This window comes from Bos javanicus, chromosome 11 (genome assembly GCF_032452875.1).
Source record: "Bos javanicus breed banteng chromosome 11, ARS-OSU_banteng_1.0, whole genome shotgun sequence".
Classification (NCBI taxonomy): domain Eukaryota; kingdom Metazoa; phylum Chordata; class Mammalia; order Artiodactyla; family Bovidae; genus Bos; species Bos javanicus.
In genome coordinates, this window is record NC_083878.1 from 21,702,341 (window position 1) to 21,726,473 (window position 24,133).

Below are 24,133 nucleotides of genomic sequence, written 5' to 3' on the forward strand. Positions count from 1 at the left end.
TACATGTGTATCTATGTACATCTTTATACAGAGAGATGGCACAGAGTGTATGGTTTCAATATATTGATATGGTGCTGCTGCTGCTGAGTCGCTTCAGTCGTGTCCGACGCTGTGCGAGCCCATAGACAGCAGCCCACCAGGCTCCGCCGTCCCGGGGAGTCTCCAGGCAAGAACACTGGAGTGGGTTGCCATTTCCTTCTCCAATGCATGAAAGTGAAAAGTGAAAGTGAAGTCGCTCAGTTGTGTCTGACTCTTCGTGACCCCATGGACTGCAGCCCACCAGGCTTCTCCGTCCATGGAATTTTCCAGGCAAGAGTCCTGGAGTGGGGTGCCACTGCCTTCTCGTGGTGACTATACAGTAAAATTTTAATATCCTGTGTCACCTCAAACACTGCTAATAACAAAAGAAACATATTTACCTTGAATGTTTTTTTAATTATAATAAATTTATTTTTCAGAAAGATATGCATAAAGTGATTAAAACTGAGTGCTGTTCTAGCCTCATGAAAACACCAAGCAATCAGAAAGATAAAAACAGATAGTACTACCTCTTGTGTCTGGATTTATCCATGATGTTGCACAGTGAATTTTCAAGGGACATCCATTAAAAACCTTTGAAAAACAGGCACCCATCTGGAAAAACAAAAAATAACTAAATGAATCTATCAAGTCCTACTCACTTGCCTTACAGTGATATCAAGGAGGTTCCAGGCACAAGGACTGTTAGATATGATTTTACTTAAAAGTCACTTTATTCTTCCTATCTTCTCAAATAAAGCAGTAATAGCAATTAATTCTGCACAATAATTTGCTTATAGAAGTATTACTTACATATCCCACATTAAGACTAATACAATATTCTCTGATAAGGAAAACCATAATCTCTCTACAAAGGTGAAAATTTTCTTACTTGGTTTCATGAGCCTAAAACTAGTATTAATCACTGAATATCATATTACAAAGTGGAAGAGGTACAGTTGATTTGAAACTCATATATGTACTTTAATCTCAAAACAGAGAGATGCACTTTACAAAAAAAAAAAAAAAAATTGAGCGATCTGATTATTCTCCTTGGAGGAAGTCAACAAAAAGCTTTATTCTTTGATGCTAATATTTATTTATCAAGCTCATTTACAAACTTTTCAGATAATAAATATCTTATAATGAAATATAATATCACTCATTTGAATGTTTTTTGATCTTCAAAGAGTAAGATGTTAATTTTGAAATGACTGTTCTGGTTAGAATAAATAACTTGGAGGGGAAAAAGGATACAGAAGCATTTGATCAGAAGAACGGCACTGTGGTCATTTCTTTTTTCTTCTGGCCATGCCACAGAGCTTGTGAGATCTTAGTTTCCCAACCAGGGATCAAACCTAGGCCCACGGCGGTGAAAGCACCTTGTCCTACAATGGACCACCAGGGAATTCTACTGTGCATCATTTTACAGCAGAAATATTTTCTTCACAAACACAGAGACAATACAATGAGTGATTATTGTTGACTACAGTGGATTAAAATTATTAACACAAAATAATCAAAATATTTGATCTTAAAATTTCCCTTTTATGTATAGAAACCGAGCAACCAGTATTTTTAATATTTTAGTTCTCCAATAAGAACAACAGCCTGGCAATACCAGTGCATGGCAGAAGGCCAATAAGACACGTCCCTATGGTGTAGGGCGGAAATTCTATCACTTAACTAATCCTGATGATTGTCCTTTAAGATAGGTACCTCAAATTCCTATGTTAAGGTACTGCGAAACTCCTAAAAATCTAAATGACAGAATGAGGTACAAAACAATCAAACCAGTCCCAACCTAAAGCTAACTTCTACAGTTGATCCACAGTTATTAGTTCTTCCCTGTCAACTGCATACCCGATAAAGGAGTTTCATCCTGTAGGCCAACAATAAATTTCACCCCCTTCGTACATATGTATCTCCTAGACTTGGAAACCCTTTACACTCAAAACTTCTTTTTGTAAGATGAGGTATAATTAGTCAGATTTTTATACTAATAGTAGAGTTGAAAAGTAAAAGGGCTAAAAAGTAGACTTGAGAGGTTACAAACTAGAAAAACTATGGACCCTTTCTAAACTAGTGTTATATGAAGTTTCAGGCTATAGACTGAGATCAGCAAAATGTAGTTCTATCCATATTTAACTAAAATTAAACTGAGTTAATATAATTTTAAGGGGTTCCCTGGTGGCTCAGTGATAAATAATCCACCTGCCAATGCAGGAGCCATGGGTTTGATCCCTGGGTTGGGAAAATCCCCTGGAGAAGGAAATGGTAACCCACTCCAGTCTTCTTGCCTGGAGAATTCCACGGACAGAGGAGCCTGGCAGGCTACAGTCCATGGGGTTGCAAAGAGTCTGACACAACTGAGCACAATATAATTTTAATCCTAAAAAAGACAGCATGGTATATATATATATAGATAGATAGATATAAAAAATGACAAGGACTATAATACAGACATCTAAGGTCTAGTTTTAGTTCTGGTTAGAGCTGGGTGGCGGTTTGTGATTTTGGTGACTAGTATCTTTGGGTCTCAGTTTTGAGTGAGTGAGTGATAGTCACTCAGTCATGTCCAACTCTGTGACCCCATGCTCCCACTGGGTCAGCTTCCAAAGGAGCTGAATGCTCCTTCCCCAGACTTGGGGACTGAAGAGAGAAAAGGAGTCAGGAGCCATGAGTTCTCCATGTTTTTAAGCAAACAGGATTCTGGACCCAAACTGGATCCAAAGGGTCTCAGTTTTACCCATGGACAAAATAAAGTTAGGGCCAGATGCTCCTTCAATGCTCCTTTTAGTTCTAAAATTCTGTTTTTGGTAACTCTGCGTTTTTCACATTCCTTCAAAAATATGTACAGAACATTAGTAATTTTCAAATAAAGAAGTTATAAAATATATAATATATCATAATTCTTTTGAAAAGCTATACTTTTCAAATATAACCAATTAGTATTTATATTAGCAACTTCTAAGATTTTTTTCAATATAATGGGGGTTCTTTCAAAGAGGCAAAAAAATCCAACCAAAGGCACGTACTCAAGAAATTATATGTCATTGTATTGAGTTTGAAAACTTAGCCTATTTGATATTTATACTTACATGCACTTTAGGTGTTGGGGGTAGGCCATTACTAATAGGCTTCTAGAAAAAGAACAGATGCATGATTATACTTCTTTTTGTTTGGTATATCAACACTATTATTTCAAACTCATGTGTTGTCCCAATAAAATACATGAATACATTTCTTTGTCAAACAAAACATTATAGGTAATATTGAAGATCCCTATATCCTTTCACAGTCCACTTAGTCCTAGAACCTGCCCCCTCCACATGGTTTATTGTGTACCCTTCCAAATCTTTCTCTAGGCAATTATATTACATTACAAAATACTCAGGTATTTGTATATCCTTCCAGACCTGTTTGCCATTGGCTTTAACTGCAGCACAGTATGAATATAACAAACTTTAGCTACTTCCTGTTGTTGGATGTGTAGATTATTTTCTATTTTTTACTACAACAGCAATGTGGAAATCATCATCCTCGCGTATCCTTTACTACACAATGTGTGAATGGTTTTTTTCAAGAATATGCTGTGAGAAGTGAAAACACTGGAACACGGGGTCTGTAGCTTTTGCACTTTAGTGGATACTCACTGCTAAACTGCCTTTCCAAGTGCCCATTTTGTATCACTCCCATCAGCAATGTATGAGTCTTGGTTCTTCACAGTCTCACAGACAATGTTATCAAACTGATAACAGTTTTTACAGGACTAAAAAAATTTTCCCCTTTGTTTCTCATTAACTTGCATGCCTCTGACAGCTAGGAAGGTTGAGAACCTTTTTAAAGAAATGTTTACTGGCTAATTGTATTTCCTCTTCTGTGAATTCTCCCCTCCCTGCCTTGCTTTTTTTTTTTTTAAACTGAGTTATTTATTTTTTGGAGCTGTTTATATAAATTAGACTTAAATACTTTACTGCTATATATTACAAATGTTTTCTCCTAGTCTGTAGATTTTTAACCTCATTTACCAAGTGCTTTGTCCACTGAAGTTTTAAACTCTGATGGGCTCAAATGCATAAATCATTGGTCAGAGTATAATGATAATGTAAGGAGAGCAAAAACAATCACATCAGTCATCTGTGACAACATCCTCAAGAGTTCCAGATATTTTGCCAAGGGGCTACATTCCTGGGGTGTATGATTTACCCCTGGAGAATAAATCATTTTCAATTTTATGATTTATCCCTGGAGAAAGAATCTCCTTGGGAGAGATTATAATTTAAACATAAGCTTCTGATAGTCTAGTTTCTTTTAATCTTAATAACAGCATTTTAAGGCATGACATTATAAATTTTTCTCAGTTTAATATAAATCAGAATTATTTAAATGAGATAAAAATTTAAAGCTACTATTAACTGATTTCATATACATGAAACAAATGAAATATTCTATATAGTACTATTTATATGAGTAACTTTTAGACATTTCTAAAATTAAGACTATGAAATTTTACTTTGGAGATATGTTTATGAGGATGTACATACTGCCATCAATTTCTGATCATTTTTTTTCATTCTGCAAATAATTTATGTACATAATTTTATATAGATGTCCCTAAATTATCATATATCATCTATTTTAGCAAAACATTTTTAATTAGGGAGCTCTAAATGTTATAACTGTCGGATTTAATTTAAGTACTGACAGAAGTGGTTGTAAATAATTTCAAGAAGCTGCACAAACTGTAATCACATTGCAATATACCATGGATACTATTTATCCTATGATACAGTCATGACACACTTATTTTAGAATTACTGAGACTGTTAGTTTAACTACTAGTTCCTTATCCTAATAAGGTGATAGAAAAAGTGAATTTAAAATATATAAATTTTAAAAAGTACTCATTTCTCAAAGGTTATTATACTGTACAGTCATTAAGCTGAATTTTTAAACTACTACATTAGAAGGATTGCTAAAATTTAAGCTGATGAAATGAAAATGGCACTTCTCAGTTGGAGAGACTACATAAACCCTATGATTTCTAAAAGACATTTCACTTTTGTTAAAAATGTCCTAAGTTTCACAAATTACAATGCATAACGCCAGTCAAATGCTTTAAATGAATCATAAAAATGGTATGTCACATGCTATAGTGAAATCTTATAAAATAACAGATACAGTACAAAAACCTCTAGCAATGTGTTTAGTGTACAAAGTTATTATAGCTATATGCACATAAAAATATTAAATGGTCTATGAATTTCTAGAACAATAAAAAAACTAGTATACACAAAAAATTCCCCCAAAATACTGACTTACGATCTGTTGACATCTGCTGAATTGGGAATTTTAAGGATTTTTTTTGTTGTTAAGCTCTATGATGATGGACATCATAGAATGTCTTCTGATGATTAAGTGTAAATTCTTTACAAATTCTTAATCTCCTTGATAAATTCTATTGATGTTCTGGTAGTTATGTCATAGTGTTTTATCTAATTTTTCTAATAGGAACAGTTGCTAAGGCTAATTTCATCTTTCCTGAAGTGGTATCTTATATCTACTAGAAATAACCTTAATTTTTCTTCCTTGTTCGCTATTTTCTTTGGTAAAAGTAGTAACATCACAAATTATGTGACAGAAATTTGTCCTAAGGTAGAAGGTATGGCTTTCCTTCCATAAGTTCTTGAGACGATAAAAGGAGTGTATAAGAATCATTTTCTTCAATGAGAATAATATTTCTCAACAATCACAAAAATATTAAGTGTTTACCCATATGTAGAAGCCCACATTTTATAATATGCAATATAACCAATTGGCCTAAATAATTTGAAGAGTAGAAAGCCTTCATTCATGTTTACCACTGCAAAGTCATTTTTTTCAAGATTTAAACAACCTATTATTAACATAATAAAATATAAATATACTAATTATAAAATATATAATTGCTATTGTTTCATTAATTAAAATTGCAAAACTAATTTAATAGTCAAAAAGGAAACAAATACAAGTAGAGCTTATGAACATAAATACCTACTGGTACATCTTTCTTTTCTTTCCTTGAAAGGTTAGTGCCTCTATATTCATTCTGCTGTTGATATAATGAACCATCTCGTTCACCATTTAGCTGGAAGGAGTTCACCCCATTTCCTTCAATAAGATATGTTTAAATATATTAAAAAAAAGGATTAATTTCCATGAAAGTTTTCATTCAGAAAATTATCAAGTAGGAAAAAAATATATTATCTCTGAGGCAGTTTCAGCCTTCATTTGGGATTACCCAATCAGAATATTTAGTAGTGTAACAATCATATAGATGTTCTAGTTTTATCTCTATTTTTTTCATATAGGCAAATTAAAATTCAGGTTGTATCTAAGTACATATATTTGTGCTAAAAAGAAAAAAGTACTGAATACATAACTACTTTCAGGAAAGGGGCAATTTATAGTTTGTTATCCAAGGAGCATTACTACTCTTTTTTTTAACTGCTTCTTTTGCATAAACATAAGACACTTCACAGTATTAAAACAGCACCTTTGAGGATTAATTTGGAGGCAAATACCTAGCAAATACGGACAATAATTTTTCTAAAAATGATTAAACGAAATAAAACAAACAAGTTCGACAAGGCATCTTCTCCTTTTTCTCAAAATGAAGTAGCCTAGGACCAAAACACATTTTCCTTGTTTGTTCAGAGTTTAATTTCTTTTGTTGCCACACTCTATAGATAAATGACAAATTGGGAACAAACAATTCTCCAAAAGAGGGAAGGCTAGACATGAAATGAGAAGCAAGGGACAAAATATCTCAGCCTGGGTCACAGGTAATCCTATCATAAAAACACTTCAAACTATGAGACAAAAAGCAAACTTCATCTCTCTAGAGCCACTGCTTCCTTCTCTTCTCCTCAAAGGAATTTCAAATCATCTTTTAAAAGAAGGAGTCCTTCTACTTTTCTCCACACATTACGAAAACCTGGCAACACTCTCATTTCACCCCCTCTTCCTCATTACCTAAAGCCATAGGCTTCTGAGGCGGTAACCTGGGAGGTGGTGGCCTAGGTGGTACTTGGGATGGCTTTGCTGGGCTCTCTGATGTGGGACACCTCTTGATTGTTCCTTGATTATCATCCTCAGTAGAATGAGTTTCCTGTGGTATGAATATGGACTTAGGCTGAAAAAAATACAGAAAAGACCAATGACTAAACAAGAAATCGCTCATGTTTCATTAAACATGAAAAATATTAAGTATCTTCCCTGAAGTAAATATTATTATATATCACAGGCTTTCAAACTGTGTTTAATAATTGAGTTTCAAGCATATTCAACTATCTGATTCAGATAATCTTAATATATATCCTAAAAATGTACACAAAAATGTTTTCTCAAGAAAAAAGACCTTGTTGTACTCTTTCTATTAATTCCTCACAAGCCTACCTACTTAAATCTGCCAAATAAAAATATTCTGGTCTTTATGATCTCCAATTTAAATGAGTCTCTTTTTATTTTAAACATGCAGGCTAATCAAAGTTCAATTCCTTTCAAGGCTAATCTCTAAACTGTCTCTTCCAGATGACTTTAAGTCTTTAATGCTAATGCTTAATCTTCCAGACGCTCAACAGAAGATGCTGATTAAAATTTTATTAAATCAGAGAACACAAACTCAGCAATATAGGATACCTGAGAGACTTTCTGTGTAGACAATGGAAAACCCTCCAGTCAGCCAAAGGTTTGCAGAATTTATAAATTTTTATAATGTGTCCCTTATTAGGGAGACTGAGCCATATTTATCTCTTTGAAATTCAGATCTCTATATTTCTAACTATAAAACTAAACAAAAAACAATATTACTTATGTGTGTGCATCATGATTTTTTTTAAAGTATAAAATGAAAACAAAATATAGTAGTACATTGGATATCTAGACTGGTTGGACTCCAATTCTCATTTACAACTCCTGATTTCAAACCTAATAACAACCCATTTTATAAACAGTTCATTTTATAGTTAAAATTTGCTATGCATATGAACTTATAAACTTAAATTACCATATCTATCAACTTATTTTACTTATAAAATATCTATCAGTTGGGATTATTATTTATGATTCCTTTTTTTTTTGGTCATGCCACACAGCTTGTGGGACCTTAGTTCCCTCACCAGGGATTGAATCTGGGCCTTTGCAAGGAATGTGCCAAGTCCTAGCCGTAGGATCACCAGGGAGTTTTCTAATGATGCTTTGTTTTATTTGACAAAAAGATTTTGTTGCTAAAATTTTATTTTCAAATTACTGTCCTATTTTGTATTTTTTATTTAAAAGTATCTTCTGAAAATTAAATATCTGTAATGGTAAGTCACTATCTTTTTTACCCATTCTCAGGAAATCAGTTACTTGTAGATTATAGATTTAGAGAGAAAATCTTATTAAATACATGAGTTTTCTAACCCAAGTGAAATAATCATTTTTATTTATGAATTTCTAGAACTTATTATTTAGAATTAACATCAAATAATAAATTGGAAAATAAATTGGAAAAAAAAGACAAAAACAACTACAATCATCTACTTATATCATGATTAGTAACTTCAAGATTTTTCTTTGTGAATCCCAAGTGAAAATAAGCTACAGAGTAAATACTAATACAGTATTAAAGTGGCAGAACAATAAGATACACATACACAATTCACACTGAAAAAGAAATCTTTTTACCTTTGGTGGCAAAGGAGGTGGAACTTTGGCTTTCATGGTTGAACTATAAAAACATAAACACTTAGAATCAGAACTCTCCATTTTACAAATAAATCATTATTAAAATATGATTCATTTTTCAAAAATATAGATGATTTATATATACAGGTTTCTTTTTCTAAGATTAGTGTTTTCCAAAATATTCTGTGAAATAATCACATTATGCTGAATGAAGTATTATTGAGAAATAACTGAGTTTATATGCTTTCTTGTTTCCAAATAATATTTAGTAATTAAAACTGGAAAAGATAGCTATAATTCCAATTTATATCAATCAAAAGGTAATTAATATAAAAACACAAGCATCAATTGGTTTAAGGAAAGACAGTAAAATGATATAAAAATATATCAAGATATAAGCTTCATTTTTATCTACTATTAGGAAATATCTCTGATGAAGCTCATCAAAAGCTTCATGCTTTTTTCATTTACATGCTCTATGAAACTAATGGCAGAATTTACTTGATTGAAACTGAGATTCATTACAACTCAGGACTGAACTAAAATTAAATGGGGAACACATGTATACCTGTGGCGGATTCATTTTGATATTTGGCAAAACTAATACAATTATGTAAAGTTTAAAAATAAAATAAAATTAGAAAAAAAAAAAAAAGATTATTGAGCATAAATTCTCAGCTAAGGAGACTGAGGCCCAGAGAGGTTAAGTGACCCAGCCCAAGGTTGCATAGTGGTGAGGTAGGAAAGAAAATCAATGTTCCAATGGCTTCTCAGGTGTTTTTGTCACTCTATCAGGAAACTGCATCCCTCTTTAAAAAAACAAAAACAAACTCCCTCTCCTCTCTCAAAGAACTAACATCAATAAATACGGAAGGGAAAAATATTCTCCCCTTAAAAATACAGTTGTAAAAAAAGAAAAAAAAATTGTACCCAAAGGATTTGTTTACTTGAAACATATCAGATGAAATTTAATCAACCATATAGTAAGACTCTTTGTAGTTACAGTAATAATTCTAGCAGCTACCAATTACTAATTTATAACATTAAACCACAAGATATGTCTACTGTCTCTGTAAACATTTTTCAGTTATTATTTTTTTTAATCAACTCCTGCTATGGACTGAACTGTGTCCACTGAAAATTCGTAGGTTGAAATTCTAACCCCCAATGTGCTTGTGTTTGGGCTTCTAGGGGGTAACTGAGGTTAAATGAAGTCATATGGGTAGGGAGCTGATCCAATAGGATTAGTGGCTTTGTCAGATGAGGAAGAGATCTCCTTCTCTGTGTGTGTGTGTGCACAGACTGCGAAAAGGCTGTGTGAGGACAAAGCAAGAAGGCCACTGTCTACAAGCCAAGAAGAGGGCTTCACTGGGAACTGAATCTGCAGGTACCTTATTTTGAACATCCCAGCCTCCAGAACTGTGACCAATCTCTGTTGCTCAAGCCACTCAGTCTATGATATTTCGTTACGGCAGCCTGAGCTAAAACATATTTTGGTACCAAGAAGTGGGGTGCTACTGTAACAAATACCTAAAAATGTGGAAACAGTTTTGGGACTGAGTAATAAGCAAAGACTGTAAGAGTTAAATATGGACGCTGAGAGTGAGAGGTCAGTGAGAAAACAGGAGAGCTGGTGAGAAAGCTTCCATCTTCTCAGAGAACACACAAATAGGCATTAACAGAATGTTGGTAGAAATGTGAACATTAAAGGCTATTCTGGTGAGGTTTCAAAATGGAAATGCAGTTACTGGGAAATGGAGGAAAGGTAATCCTTCATAAAAAGTGGCAGAGAACTTGGCTGAATTGTGTTGTTCTAGTGTTCTGTGGAAGGAAAATCTGCAAGGGATGAAACTGGATAAGTTAGCTGAGGAGATTTCGAAGCAAACTGCTGAAGGAGTGGCTTGGTTCTTTCTGATTGCTTCTAGTGAAATAAGAGAAGAGAGATGAACTGAAGAAGCAATTACTAAGCAAAAAGGAGCCAGAACTTGAAATCTGAAAAATTCTCAGCCTATCCGTATTAGCTCAGAAATGGATGGCATCAGAAAGCATGTACTGGAGAGAATACTACATTTATGCCTGAACTATCACTCAGAGAAAAAAAGAATTCATGGGATTGTACCAGAACAAACACTGGCAGCTTGAATAGAAGATGGACAAGACAAAATGAAGGGAGGCTGTAGACGGGATGACAGAGCTTTCCAAACATGTATGCTTCTTCAAAAAAAGGAAAAAATAAATCCTAAAGGTGATCTAGGGATCATGAGATCGAAATCAGATTGACTTAGATGATATTTAGATGAGTCTTGGACTTTAGAGTTGATGCTGGAAGGAGTTAATAAGACTTTTTGGACTAAACTGTGTCTCCTCAAAATTTATATGTTAAAGTCCTAACTCCAATGTGACTGATTATATTTGGGGACAGTGCTTTTGGGAGGTAATAAAGCTCATTTAACTGCAGTCATAAGAATGAGGCCCTAATCCAATAGGACTGGTGGCCTTATAAAAGAGGAAGAGAGATTTCTCTGTCTGCACGCACACACTGAGGGAAGTCTAAGGATGTACTGAGATGGTAGCCGTCTCCAGCCTGGAGGAGAGCTCTCACCAGGAGGTAAACTGACCAGCAGCCCAGCCTCCAAAACCATGAGAAATAAATCCCAGTCTATGGTATTTGTTAAGGATGCCCGAACTAATACAACTAGAACAGAGAAAAGGAAAGAAACTCTGGTACAACCCATGATACTACATGATAAAAGACAGTAAAATTACTTCACTATTAAGCCGTCAGATTTACTCAATCAGGCTAAATGACACTCTTTCTTTTACTAAAAAGGGAAACAGAACTTACTTTTTAGATTCATCATCTTCTCCTTCATCATCTTCTAAATGTGCCACGTGCCCTCTACGGATGAAAAAGGGTAATTTCACTGTTACTAAATGGACTTTACCAAAAAGCTTAAGAAGAAATTTTAGACAATGCAAGAAGAGCTAACACAGGACAGAATTTTATTTCTGTATCTTTTTAGGATTCAGAATATTAAAACAACAACAAAACACTCTTAGGCTATATGATAGAGAAGGGGGCAAATGGACTTGACTCATCTGTAACATAAAATATTATAAACTTAATTAAAAATTAAAGTTACCGCTGATGTAATTCTTCTTCAACAGACTTCAGAAGACTCCTTAGGAGAAAAGTAAAAATTAAAAATAATGTGAATAAAGCAAAGAAATATCAAGTACAATTTTTTTTATCACATTAACCTTATATATAAAATTTTCAAATAAAATACTTTTATTACTCACTAAAAACTTGCTACAATGATCATCTCTATACCATAAAACATCATTTAACATCTATTTTCTGCTGCTCATGTCTTTATACATGTATTTTAAATGAACAAAATAAATTCTAGCGTTTACTGGAAAAATATCAATTCAAACAAAGGACAACCCACCATGAAAGGTCACAATAGAGCTGACAAAGCAATAATTGCAGGGTCACACTCAAGGGTTTCCAGGATTTACATTTTTACCTGGACTATTTTACCTGACACCTGAAATTATATTTTCTTTTTCTTAAGAAAGGTGACACACTTTAAAAAACATCATGCTCTCAGGCAATCCTCCGAAATGAAACTCAACAGGTTGGATCTCTGCAAAAGCACGCATGCATGTGATGTGAATACATGAATGTAGTAGCACTTTGCTTCCACAGGAGACACTCACTTACCTGAAGGATCTGTTCTCCAGTGGTGTACTGGCAAACACATTTACACTTTTGGGAGACTAAGCCTCTATCAGACCAGGTGTGAGGGTTTTACCATTAGGAGCAATTTATAAAACTTTGGTATTCAGGAATGTAAGAGAGAATTCACAGCATTCCTGAAGGTCCCTTACTTCTTTTCCCTGCCCATTCATGCAGCATACCTCCTGTATTATATTCTTTAAGCATAAAAACTCAAGAGCCTTCTTAAAGCTAATGAGATAGAAATACGGTTACTAATAGGTTACTGTGGTAAAAGTGATTCAGCAGAAAATTTACTCTCCTCAAAAGTTGTAAGGTAGTACCTTCTAATCATTTCCCTTTCCTATTATATAAAGTTGAAAAAACTACCCTCAGAATTATCAAAGCATAAAACCAGAGAAAAATGAAAGGTATGGTTAGCTGGTACAAACAATTAACAGAATAGATTTTAGCCTTCAAATGTTTTAATTAGGATAGTTAAATAACAATTTAAGTCTTTTAAAATGACAAAATTTTAAGTCTGGAGTTGTAAATGATATAGGAAAACCATAAACTAATTGCAAACCTTATTTTGCATGTGAAAAAAATTGAGGGACTTTGGTCAAATGTATTATCTATTCACAAAGCTCTTCAAGGACTAGGTCTAAAAGAGACCTGTCTAAGAGACCAGGAGGCAGTATAGCAAAATGATTTCAAGCTGTGAAGCAGCCTCTCCACTGTAAGTGATGCGGCCTTCAATCAGTTACTATGATTTCCCTAAGCTTCAGTTTCCATATCTGTAAAGTGGGAATTACAATAGTATCTAGATCAAAATGTCTATCTGAAAATACAATTAATTAATATAGGTAAAATGCTTTGAATAGTAATTTAGAGTACAGTAAGTATTCAGTCAGTGGGGTTTAAAAAATTATTATTATCAATTAAATTCAGTTCAGTTCAGTCACTCAGTCATGTCCTACTCTTTGCGATCCTATGAACCACAGCACACCAGGCCTCCCTGTTCATCACCAACTCCTGGAGTCCACCCAAACCCATGTCCATCGAGTTAGTGATGCCATCCAGCCATCTCATCCTCTGTCGTCCCCTTCTCCTCCTGCCCACAATCTTTCCCAGCATCAGGGTCTTCTCAAATGAGTCAGCTCTTCACATCAGGTGGCCAAAGTATTAGAATTTCAGCTTCAACATCAGTCCTTCCAATGAACACCCAGGACTTATCTCCTTTAGGATGGACTGGTTGGATCTCCTTGCAGTCCAAGGGACTCTCAAGAGTCTTCTCCAACACCACAGTTCAAAAGCATCAATTATTCGGCACTCAGCTTTCTTTATAGTTCAACTCTCACATGACCACTGGAAAAACCATAGCCTTGACTAGACGGACCTTTGTTGGCAAAGTAATGTCTCTGCTTTTGAATATGCTATCTAGGTTGGTCATAACTTTCCTTCCAAGGAGCAAGTATCTTCTAATCTCATGGCTGCAATCACCATGTGCAGTGATTTTGGAGCCCAGAAAAATAAAGTCAGCCACTGTTTCCACTGTTTCCCCATCTATTTGCCATGAAGTGATGGGACAGGATGTCATGATCTTAGTTTTCTGAATGTTGAGCTTTAAACCAACTTTTTCACTCTCCTCTTTCACTTTCATCAAGAGGCTCTTTAGTTCTTCTTCACTTTCTGCCATAAGGGTGGTGTCATCCCCATATCTGAGGTTATTGATATTTCTCCCGGCAACTTGATTCCACTTGGGCTTCCTCCAGCCCAGCGTTTCTCATGATGTACTCTGTATATAAGTTAAATAAGCAGGGTGACAATATACAGCCTTGACATACTCCTTTTCCTATTTGGAACCAGTCTGTTGTTCCATGTCCAGTTCTAACTGTTGCTTTCTGACCTGCATATAGGTTTCTCAAAAGGCAGGTCAGGTGGTCTGGTATGCCCATCTCTTAAGTAACACTACTCTAAATTAGCAATTCTCAAGGTATGGTCTGGGAACCCTGGAGGTCCTTTAGGCTCCTGTAAGAGGTTTGCAAGGTAAAACTATTTTCATAATCTAAAGCACTTTAAAAAAATACAAACTCATTCACTCTTTTTCTTTCTCTCTTTTATTCTTTCATTGAGAATGAAACTCAAGAGAGTTTTCTGGAGACTATGAGATGTGAAGGGCTTCCCTTGGTGGCTCAGATGGTAAAGAGACTGCTTGCAATGTGGGAGACCTGCGTTCAATCCCTGGGTCAGGAAGATCACCTGGAGGAGGGCATGGCTACCCACTCCAGTATTCCTGCCTGGAGAATTCCATGGACAGACGAGCCTGGCAGACTACAGTCCATGGGGTCCCAAAGAGCTGGACACGACTGAACCACTAACACGTGCTCTTTTCATGTTTTCATGAGATGTATATCAAAATAGATTAGGAACAGACGTGAGAATCCAGCTATGTTCTATCAAGCCAGATAGTAAGGATTTCTGCAAAAAATATAAAACAATGCCACCTTTTTTCCTAATATTATTCTGCTTCAGAAAAAAACAGCTATTCTTCATAAAACAATGTTGTTTGTGGGCCTCAACAAAATGTTTGCTGTATTATACTGCCATATGTAAGCTGCTTTTAAGTCTCATGAAAAGAATCAACTGGTATTACAAAGAAGGTACCATTAAGAGTTGGCATTTCACCTCATTCTTAAAGATGAGGAATTTTTTAATACACACAAAAAACGTTTTTAATGATAACACGGAATGAGTACATTACTATTTGAAATAAAAAAATATTTTGAAGCTTTCAGTACTACAAATATTTATCTTTGTAACCCATATATACAAAAGCTCATTGAAATCATTAATAATTTTTAAGACGGTAGAGGGATCCTGAGACTAAAAATTTCAGAAGCATTGCTGTATTTTCATCAAATGAAACATAATGTCTTCTAAACTCTACAGTAGGCTTTCACACCATCTTGAGGGGTTAGTCACTAAGTCGTGTCCGACGCTTACAATCCCATGGACTGTAGCCCGCCAGGCTCCTCTGTCCATGGAATTCTCCAGGCAAGATTACTGGAGTGGGTTGCCATTTTCTTCTCCAGGGAATCTTCCCAACCCAGGAATCGAACCCGGGTTTCCTGCACTGCAGTCAAAGTCTTTACCAACTGAGCTATAAGGGAAGCCATCTTAGAAGACCTTAGAAGATATGAAAAAAACTTTTTCTTAAGCATATGACAATATTTTCTGAGCCATTTCTTTTCCAGTAGAGAATATTAGCATTTTAAAATAATTAAAAGGAGAATTTAAAATGTATTTTTATTTTCAGTTTATCATATTTAATTGGACTCATATGGCATTTCACTTTTTAAAATATTATCTTCCTGGGATTAAAGGTTCTATAAAATAAGAGAACATGAAAAAGCAGATATTCTATGGCTAGGGGCTCATATATTTTTAATTCATTTATAAATCTCCTATGATGAGTTAAGATATTTTGTTAATAAAGTTACAGACTTCATGAAGTTTTAACGAAAAGGAGAAAACATGGTTTGCTTTTCAGCCTTTATAGAAGAGAAAATGAAATACAGCTACATTTACATAAAGGTTCATTTATACTAAATATTGCATCTTGAATGCGTTGGAGAAAAATATGATATTGATTTAATCACAAGACTGGATGCAACATAATAAATAATGTCACTATTCACTAGCCTACTTAAATTCCTTTTATGGAATTTTGAGACAGTAATGAATAAAACAAATCAAAAAAGATGCCCTCACATATTAAATTAAATAGTCAATCTAAAATGACTAAAAAATTTGGATGAAGAGTTTAAAAATGGTACAATCTGTAAACAGATCATATATTTAACTGATAAACTGAAGAAACACAGAGAAATAAAAAAACCACCACCGAAGTGTATGGCATATCTGAATTAGCTGCTTGTTACTATAATCTTTCAAAACTGCCTAACTGGCTCAAAACTGTAAGTATTACCCTGATTATATTAAAACACAAAGCAAAAAACCTATTTCTTTAAAACCAAAAGGCAATTTTATTCTTTCACTCATACTCATTTACTCTTACAATCAACATTTACTGAGTAAATACCATAAATAAGGGCAACTAATGTGTTTTTACTAAAAAGGTGCTAAATGTTTTGCAATGATTATTCCCTTTCATCCTTAACATACTATGCTGCTAAGTCACTTCAGTCGTTTCCAACTCTGTGTGACCCCATAGACGGCAGCCCACCAGGCTCCCCATCCCCAGGATTCTCCAAGCAAGAACACTGGAGTGGGTTGCCATTTCCTTCTCCAATGCAGGAAAGTGAAAAGTGAAAGTGAAGTCGCTCAGTCGTGTCCGACTCTTAGCAACCCCATGGACTGCAGCCTACCAGGCTCCTCCGTCCATGGGATTTTCCAGGCAGGAGTACTGGAGTGGGGTGCCATTGCCTTCTCGTACTATGAGGTAGGTACTATTATAATCCCCATTCATTAGAGAGAACTGAAGTAGATTTCTCAAAGTTACACAGTTATAGCAAGAAAGAGTTCTGACTCTGATCTGGCATTTATTACTGCTACACTCCAAGGTGGTGCTAGTGGTAAAAGAACCCACCTGCCAATGCAGGAGGTGTAAGAGATGTGGGTTCGAGCCCTGAGTCAGGAAGATCCCTTGGAGGGGCACGGTAACCCACTCCAGTATTCTTGCCAGGAGAATCCCATGGATAGAGGAGCCTGGCAGGCTGCAGTCCATAGCGTCACAGAGTCGGACACGACTAAAGTGACTTAGCACACACGTGTGCACTGCTATACTTAATTATGCCAAGAATTTCTTTTCACTGATTTAAGTCTTTAGAAGAGAATTTATTTTTAGAACTTTGGCTCTATATTAATAGAAATCAGAAATAATTTTTCTTTAAAAAATAATATCTTGTTGGTTTTTAACAGAAAAGTTGACCCCAATAATAACAGAATTCAAAAGAAAACAACTAAGTCAAAATACGTATGTACTCTATTAAAAAAAAAAACAAAAAACTCTCTTAGACAGTTCCTATGTGGTCTGGAATAGGTAGAAACCCATAAATGGAAATCTGTCTGCCTGATCACCTATGGAGAAAGCAGAAAATCCTCTGAGTTTTAAAACACTGCCTCGTCACAAGAATAAAGCAGACATATCAGTACAATAAGAGAAGTGCTACATCCATGCTCATGTCACATGTATGTATATATTGGCCAACCTACCTTGCCAGTGATTCGTTATATAGAATACAGTTCCTTAAGCAGGGATCCAATTAATCAAAAAATGAAGGTTGGGCAAATTATTAACATTTTACCTAGCCAACGTTAACTATATAATATGAAAATGTTTAACAATCAAAAAAAACCCCACAATCAGACAAATGAGAACCAAGGAATCTGGAAACGCACTTAGTGACAGGCTATTTTGGGGGTATTTTTGCAAGTATATAATATAAAAATATATTTCAAATAAACTAAAAAAGGTAAATGAAATATTTTTCCAAATTATCCAATCTCATAAAAATACATCAAAATTTGTTAACAAGATTCTTAAAACTAGGGACCTGAAATTAAGACAAAAATAACACAGAAACACATTAGAATTTTTTATTTGCTAACCCATTATGAGACAGACTTTCCCTTTGTTGCCCATCAATAAATCAGGACAAACTATAAAATAACACATTGCTATTATTTTGACAAACTTCATTTTTCTAGCAGGGAAATTTTAGACTTATTTTAAATTTTAGGAAACATAAGGTATATAAAAAACAAACCAAAATCTTGAGCTAAATCATAACTAATGCATTTCTCTAGCTTGTCATTCAAAGCCTTCTCTGAGTTAAAAAAAGAATATTTAAATTAAACATTGAGTTTATAAAAAAAGAGACAAGATTTTGCATTGCTGCTGCTAAGTTGCTTCAGTCGTGTCCGACTCTGTGCGACCCCATAGACGGCAGCCCACCAGGCTCCCTCGTCCCTGGGATTCTCCAGGCAAGAACACTGGAGTGGGCTGCCATTTCCTTCTCCAATGCATGCAAGTGAAGAGTGAGAGTGAAGTTGCTCAGTCGTGTCCGACTCTTCTCGACCCCATGGACAGCAGCCTATCAGGCTCCTTCACCCTTGGGATTCTCCAGGCAAGAGTACTGGAGTGGGGTGCCATTGCTTTCTCCGAGATTTTGCATTACTATCTCTAAATCTGAGAATCTGAGTTGCTTGTCTTTTAGTCACCTGCTTAACTTAAAATATGTCTCAACCCTATAATTTCACTGAAAATGTATTTTGAAATTTTAAGTTCTGATTATTGAAATAATAGCCACACAGCTGGGAGATTTTGCCAATTTAAAGTATTTCCCTATAAATTAGCTTTTATAATGATAATTCATCCATGAACTCAGGAAATGAGACTCTGAGAAACAGCAGACCCTGACCGGTAACATGCTAATTCAGGCCTATGAACATCTTAGATTGTCACCCTGTAAGCTAGGTGCCGCTTCACTGTGGGGCTGCACCAGCTACACAGGGCCTGGTATAGAGCTGACCTTGAATTAACTGTTGGATTTACTTCTTGCATAAAATATATGATAACTTCAAAAACTTGAGACTCATTTTAACTATTTATTTTCTTAAAAGAAAGTTAAGACAAAGATTTCTAAACAGTGTGACTATTTCCATCTGTTTTCACAGGCCAACACATCTGAAAGATGCACTGGAACAAGTTTTAGAAGGAATAAACATGTCAACTCTGCAAATAAAAGCAATACATTGCTGAAACATATATTTCTCTTCAGTTGGAATGTACTTAGCTTTCCCTAACAGGTAAGGTCTACAAAGTAGCTTGACATAAAAAATTTAATGTGATTGTCCCCATTATGACAATTATTGAGTAGATGATTGGCAAGGCAGTAATAAAAAAAAGTTTAAAACATATTATAAAATATAATCTACCAGACTAGTATAATTTACTACTGTAAATATTTAAAATAAAATTAATAACATATTTAAAGGCAACTTAATTATTCTTAAATTTAAATATAATTTTAAAAGGATTTTACTTACTTGTTTGCACCTAAAAAGTAACTACTTTGGTGTCCTTGTCCATATTCTAGTTGTAGATCCTAATGGTACAAAATAAAATATTTAGCAAAACGGCTGTATATCACAAATCATGATACTATAATAAATATTTTTTAAAAAGAGAAACCTCAGACTTCAAATAAATCTGTATTGCTATATGTTCTTAAAAAGGAGGCAAAGTAGGACTTCCAACAATTAAAGATTTCAGAAGTTTGTAGTCTTGCTTTATACATTTTATGATTTAAGTTACCAAAAATATTCTGGCAATTAGTTTGAATAATATATGCAAGTTTCATTTATGGTCACTGCTACTATAATTAACACTTGTAAAAATAAGTTTTTGGAAAGAAAAAGCTTAAATAAGGTATTTATGCTCAAGCTATAAAGAAGCAAAAATGATTACAAAAGAGAACAAGCAACAAAAATCTTGGTTTGACTTTGTAAATAAGATCTGGATTCATTATGTATATACACACATTCACATATTTCTACTACTGCCTCAACAGGTAATAATTTTTTAAAGATTAAAAAATAAGGTGCTTTTTTAAAGTAAATTATACATGTGAACTTGCACAAGATTATAAACTGCACTTAAGGACTTTTAATACTCTTGTAGAGTTACACAGCAAAGCTTCACATGATTATTATTAAGGTAGGTCAACTATTTAAACACGTCCACTGAATGCTACAAGTTGTAGAGCTAAGAGCTGAAATATAAGGGAAATAATAATAAGTATGCTCGACTCATATGCCTTCTTGAGGAAAAAGTGCCTTCCAACAACAATGGAAAGTACAAAGTTTCATTTTCTCCCAGGGTATTTCAAGCACTGTTTTAATGATTAAGGGGGGAATATTTAACATTTTAAATGAATGTTATTTTCATTAGAATACATTAGTGTACTCAAAGTGCTTTCTAATTTTACAAGATATTGCCAGATGCACAATGAGGACTTAATGCAAAAGTTACCTTCTTGGAGCAGCCTTCCAAGACTGTCCAGGAAGATAGTGTGACCTTCTTCATGACTCCAAAGTATTTAACACATATGTCTCCTTTAGCATTTACACTGGCTTTTCATTAATTTATTTATAAGTCTATAAAAATAATAGCCAGGCTGTAAGCTCCTCAAACATAGGAAAATTGTTAAATCCATCTTTTTTCCCTATAGCCTAGGGTCTAGCATAGTACCTGGCACACAGTAATTAGGCCCTAAATAAATGCTTGTTCAAATGCCATTTGTTTATTTTCCTGTTAATAAATAATATTCAGCCTTGTTAAGATATACATAGATCACATAAATATTAAGCTGGGAAATATGAGACTTCTAAGCAATACATCACATTTAAGTGAAAAGCATTTTAACATTTAAATACTCTAAGACCTGTCCAAAAAAATATCTGATGAAAATAAAAGTCAAAAGCCTGGTTTAGACAAGGCTCAAATTTTGTCTTCTTCAATAACTGTTTTCTTCCATGCATAACATATGTACTTACCAGTGACATAAAAGATAATATATCATAAACAAAAAAGATTAGTGAACTGTCACACTAGTATCACATAAAATCTTAATGAAAAAGGACACTTGTTCTCTTTAATTTGTAACGATGTATTTTAATATGATGAGATCACTACTTTCATTAGACCACCACACAATTATTATGCTGTACTATTTAAGGGGTCATGTTACATAGGAACTTTTAAGCTTTGGTAATTAGAAGAGAAAAATACTAATATCAATGCATACCTTATTGAATTCAATTTTATTTTCTTTAGCTACATGTAATTGGGCCCTTCTAAAAGCCAGACCAGCAATCTCTTTAGCCAGTATAATCTCTTAAGCCTTTAATCATATGACAGCTTTCGAAAGCACACATTCGTGCAGAGTGGCCATGGCTTGTGTTATATAAATATAGACAGGTCCTAAGAATAGCTAGCTCATCTGCTATATGACAATTACCAGGTTGATGATAATAACTTAAAAAAGATCAGCTGAGATATTTAGAAAGGTAAGAGAAGAATTTAAAATAACTAATGAAATATTTTAATAGAAAATGGAGCCTAAGTTCACATACAGAATAACACTCAGGCTGGGGAGAATCTGTTGATAGATCCACGTCTGATGATTAAATGTGCCATGTATTAAGCCCTACCAGGAAAGCTAAAACTGAAAGGGTTTCATTCTTTAGTAATTCCGCCTCTGTAAATCAAGTTATATTTTAGCATCCAAAGTGGGGGAAAAATGTGCTGGGCATGTCATCAAGTAAAAGGACTACACTAAGTTCTTCTAATAAGCAGTTAATTTAATTCAACTATTATTTACCAAGCACTTATTAAATGGCAGGAATTCAGATAGCAAATCAGATAAGAAAAATGAGAAGAAATAAAAAGGAAAGGAAGAAAAGTGAAGCTTGGGTAAAGTTAGCAGTCATTCACGTATCTTTAGGGCAATCTAAGAAAGACTGATCTAAAAAGCTTTCCAACGGGACCTGGAAGCTACTCTGAATAGAAAAATGCTACCAAAACTTTTGGCAAAACACTCAAATTAACCCTATAAAGTGACAATAAGTCCATTCTTTATAAGCTAAATAAGAATATATTTGAACATGTCTGGATAGACATAAAAAATTCAGTAGCATAAATCAGGCACCAACTTATTAATGAATGACAGTATTTAACAAAGAAGCCAACCAACATAGATTGAAAACATGCAATAGCCCAGAACAGATTCAAACTGAACATTCAGCAAAAAATTTAAGATGGTCAACCTAGGCCCAATTAAAATATCTTTTGGGGTCAGAAAGTCCTAAGTGTTTTAATGAATAGGGGAAAACTTCTGAACTAGGATAAAGGCTCTAAGAAAACAAGGGCCTTGCAAGAGCTGAAAGTAAACAGAGGATGTGATGCAGAACACTGGAAAAGGAGAATATATCACCAAGAAAATCTTATTAGTTTTTTTTTTTAAACTTAGCTGGAGATTACAAAGTCTATCTATAACTGATGAGGAAACAGCAGGAAGTCGAAAGAATTATTACAGTTAGCTACAAAAACAGAAAAGAAATACTTTAGCAATATATTTTAACCAAGAAAACAGAAAATAGAATTTTTTTTCTCATCAAAAAAATGAGACAATATGGTGCATGAGTAAAGTGTTAGGAAATATTTTTTAATGTGGTCGACAATTTACATATGTAAAAGGGACTGAACCCTAGATAATTCTTGTTTCTTAAAAAGAAAAGCAAGTAGGGTTGGAACACTGATTAATAAAAGCAGAAGAAAGGACGCAAACTGAATAAATATGGAATGAATATCAGTAGGTTATTATTTTCTCTTTTTAATTTTGTTGAAGTATATTTGAAACAGGTTAGGTGTATTTTCCAGCAAATGTCCTATCATCATGCAATTATAAAACGAGTCCTCCCTGGAACTGTCTTCATATACAAAAGGTAAGAAACGTGACCACACAACATAACTTTATAGTAAGTAATAGTTTAACAGATTTAAAATGAACAAAGCTGATCTGTTTCTTTTCCATAGTAAATTTATTTATAGAATAATTTGACTTAATTCTGGGGTAATCTTATAGCTCAGTGGTAAAGAATCCACCTGCAATGCAGGAGACCCATGTTCTTCAGAGCAACGATTATGTTACTGCTGATGTTCCTCCATAGCAATTAACATAGTGTTCTACAGAGACAGCTGACCCTCGAACAACAATGGGTTTAAAGTGTATGCATGCATACTCAGTTGCTCCAGTCGTGTACAACTCTGTGTGACTCTATCGACTGTAGCCTGCCAGGCTCCTCTGTCCATAGGGTTCTCCAGGCAAGAATACTGGAGTGGGTTGCCATGCCCTTCTTCAGGGGATCTTCCAGAGCCAGGCATCAAACGTGTGTCTCTTCAGTTCAGTTCAGCTCAGTCACTCAGTCGTGTCCGACTCTTTGTGACCCCATGAACCACACCACACCAGGCCTCCCTGTCCATCACCAACTCATGGAGTTTACCCAAACTCATGTCCATTGAGTCAGTGATGCCATCAAACCATCTCATCCTCTGTCGTCCCCTTCTCCTCTTGCCTTAAGTTTTTCCCAACATCAGGGTCTTTTCAAATGAGTCAGCTCTTTGCATCAGGTGGCCAAAGTACTGGAGTTTCAGCTTCAACATCAGTCCTTCCAATTAACACCCAGGACTGATCTCCTTTAGGATGGACTGGTTGGATGTCCTTGCAGTCCAAGGGACTCTCAAGAGTCTTCTCCAACACCACAGTTCAAAAGCATCAATGCTTCGGCACTCAGCTTTCTTTATAGTTCAACTCTCACATCCACACATGACTACTGGAAAAACCATAGCCTTGACTAGATGGACCTTTGTTGGCAAAGTAATGTCTCTGCTTTTTAATATGCTGTGTAGGTTGGTCATAACTTTCCTTCCAAGGAGTAAGCGTCTTATAATTTCATGGCTGCAATCACCATGTGCAGTGATTTTGGAGCCCCCCAAAATAAAGTCAGCCACTGTTTCCCCATCTATTTACCCTGAAGTGATGGGACCAGATGTCATGATCTTAGTTTTCTGAATGCTGAGTTTTAAGCCAA

General features: G+C 34.7%; 1 protein-coding gene across 3 annotated transcripts in view; it reads right to left on the minus strand.

The window, feature by feature from the left end:
• Nucleotides 1-24,133, minus strand: part of MAP4K3 (mitogen-activated protein kinase kinase kinase kinase 3) — a 183,324-nt gene that overhangs the window by 22,230 nt on the left and 136,961 nt on the right. For all 3 annotated transcript variants that reach the window (XM_061432144.1, XM_061432143.1, XM_061432145.1), the window contains 8 exons: nt 19,529-19,587; nt 11,874-11,912; nt 11,576-11,629; nt 8,731-8,773; nt 7,036-7,195; nt 6,059-6,171; nt 3,120-3,161; nt 549-633 (listed from right to left, as the gene is read on the minus strand). In XM_061432144.1, the coding sequence (XP_061288128.1) occupies nt 549-633; nt 3,120-3,161; nt 6,059-6,171; nt 7,036-7,195; nt 8,731-8,773; nt 11,576-11,629; nt 11,874-11,912; nt 19,529-19,587 (595 nt within the window). The remainder of the gene's footprint in view (nt 1-548; nt 634-3,119; nt 3,162-6,058; nt 6,172-7,035; nt 7,196-8,730; nt 8,774-11,575; nt 11,630-11,873; nt 11,913-19,528; nt 19,588-24,133) is intronic.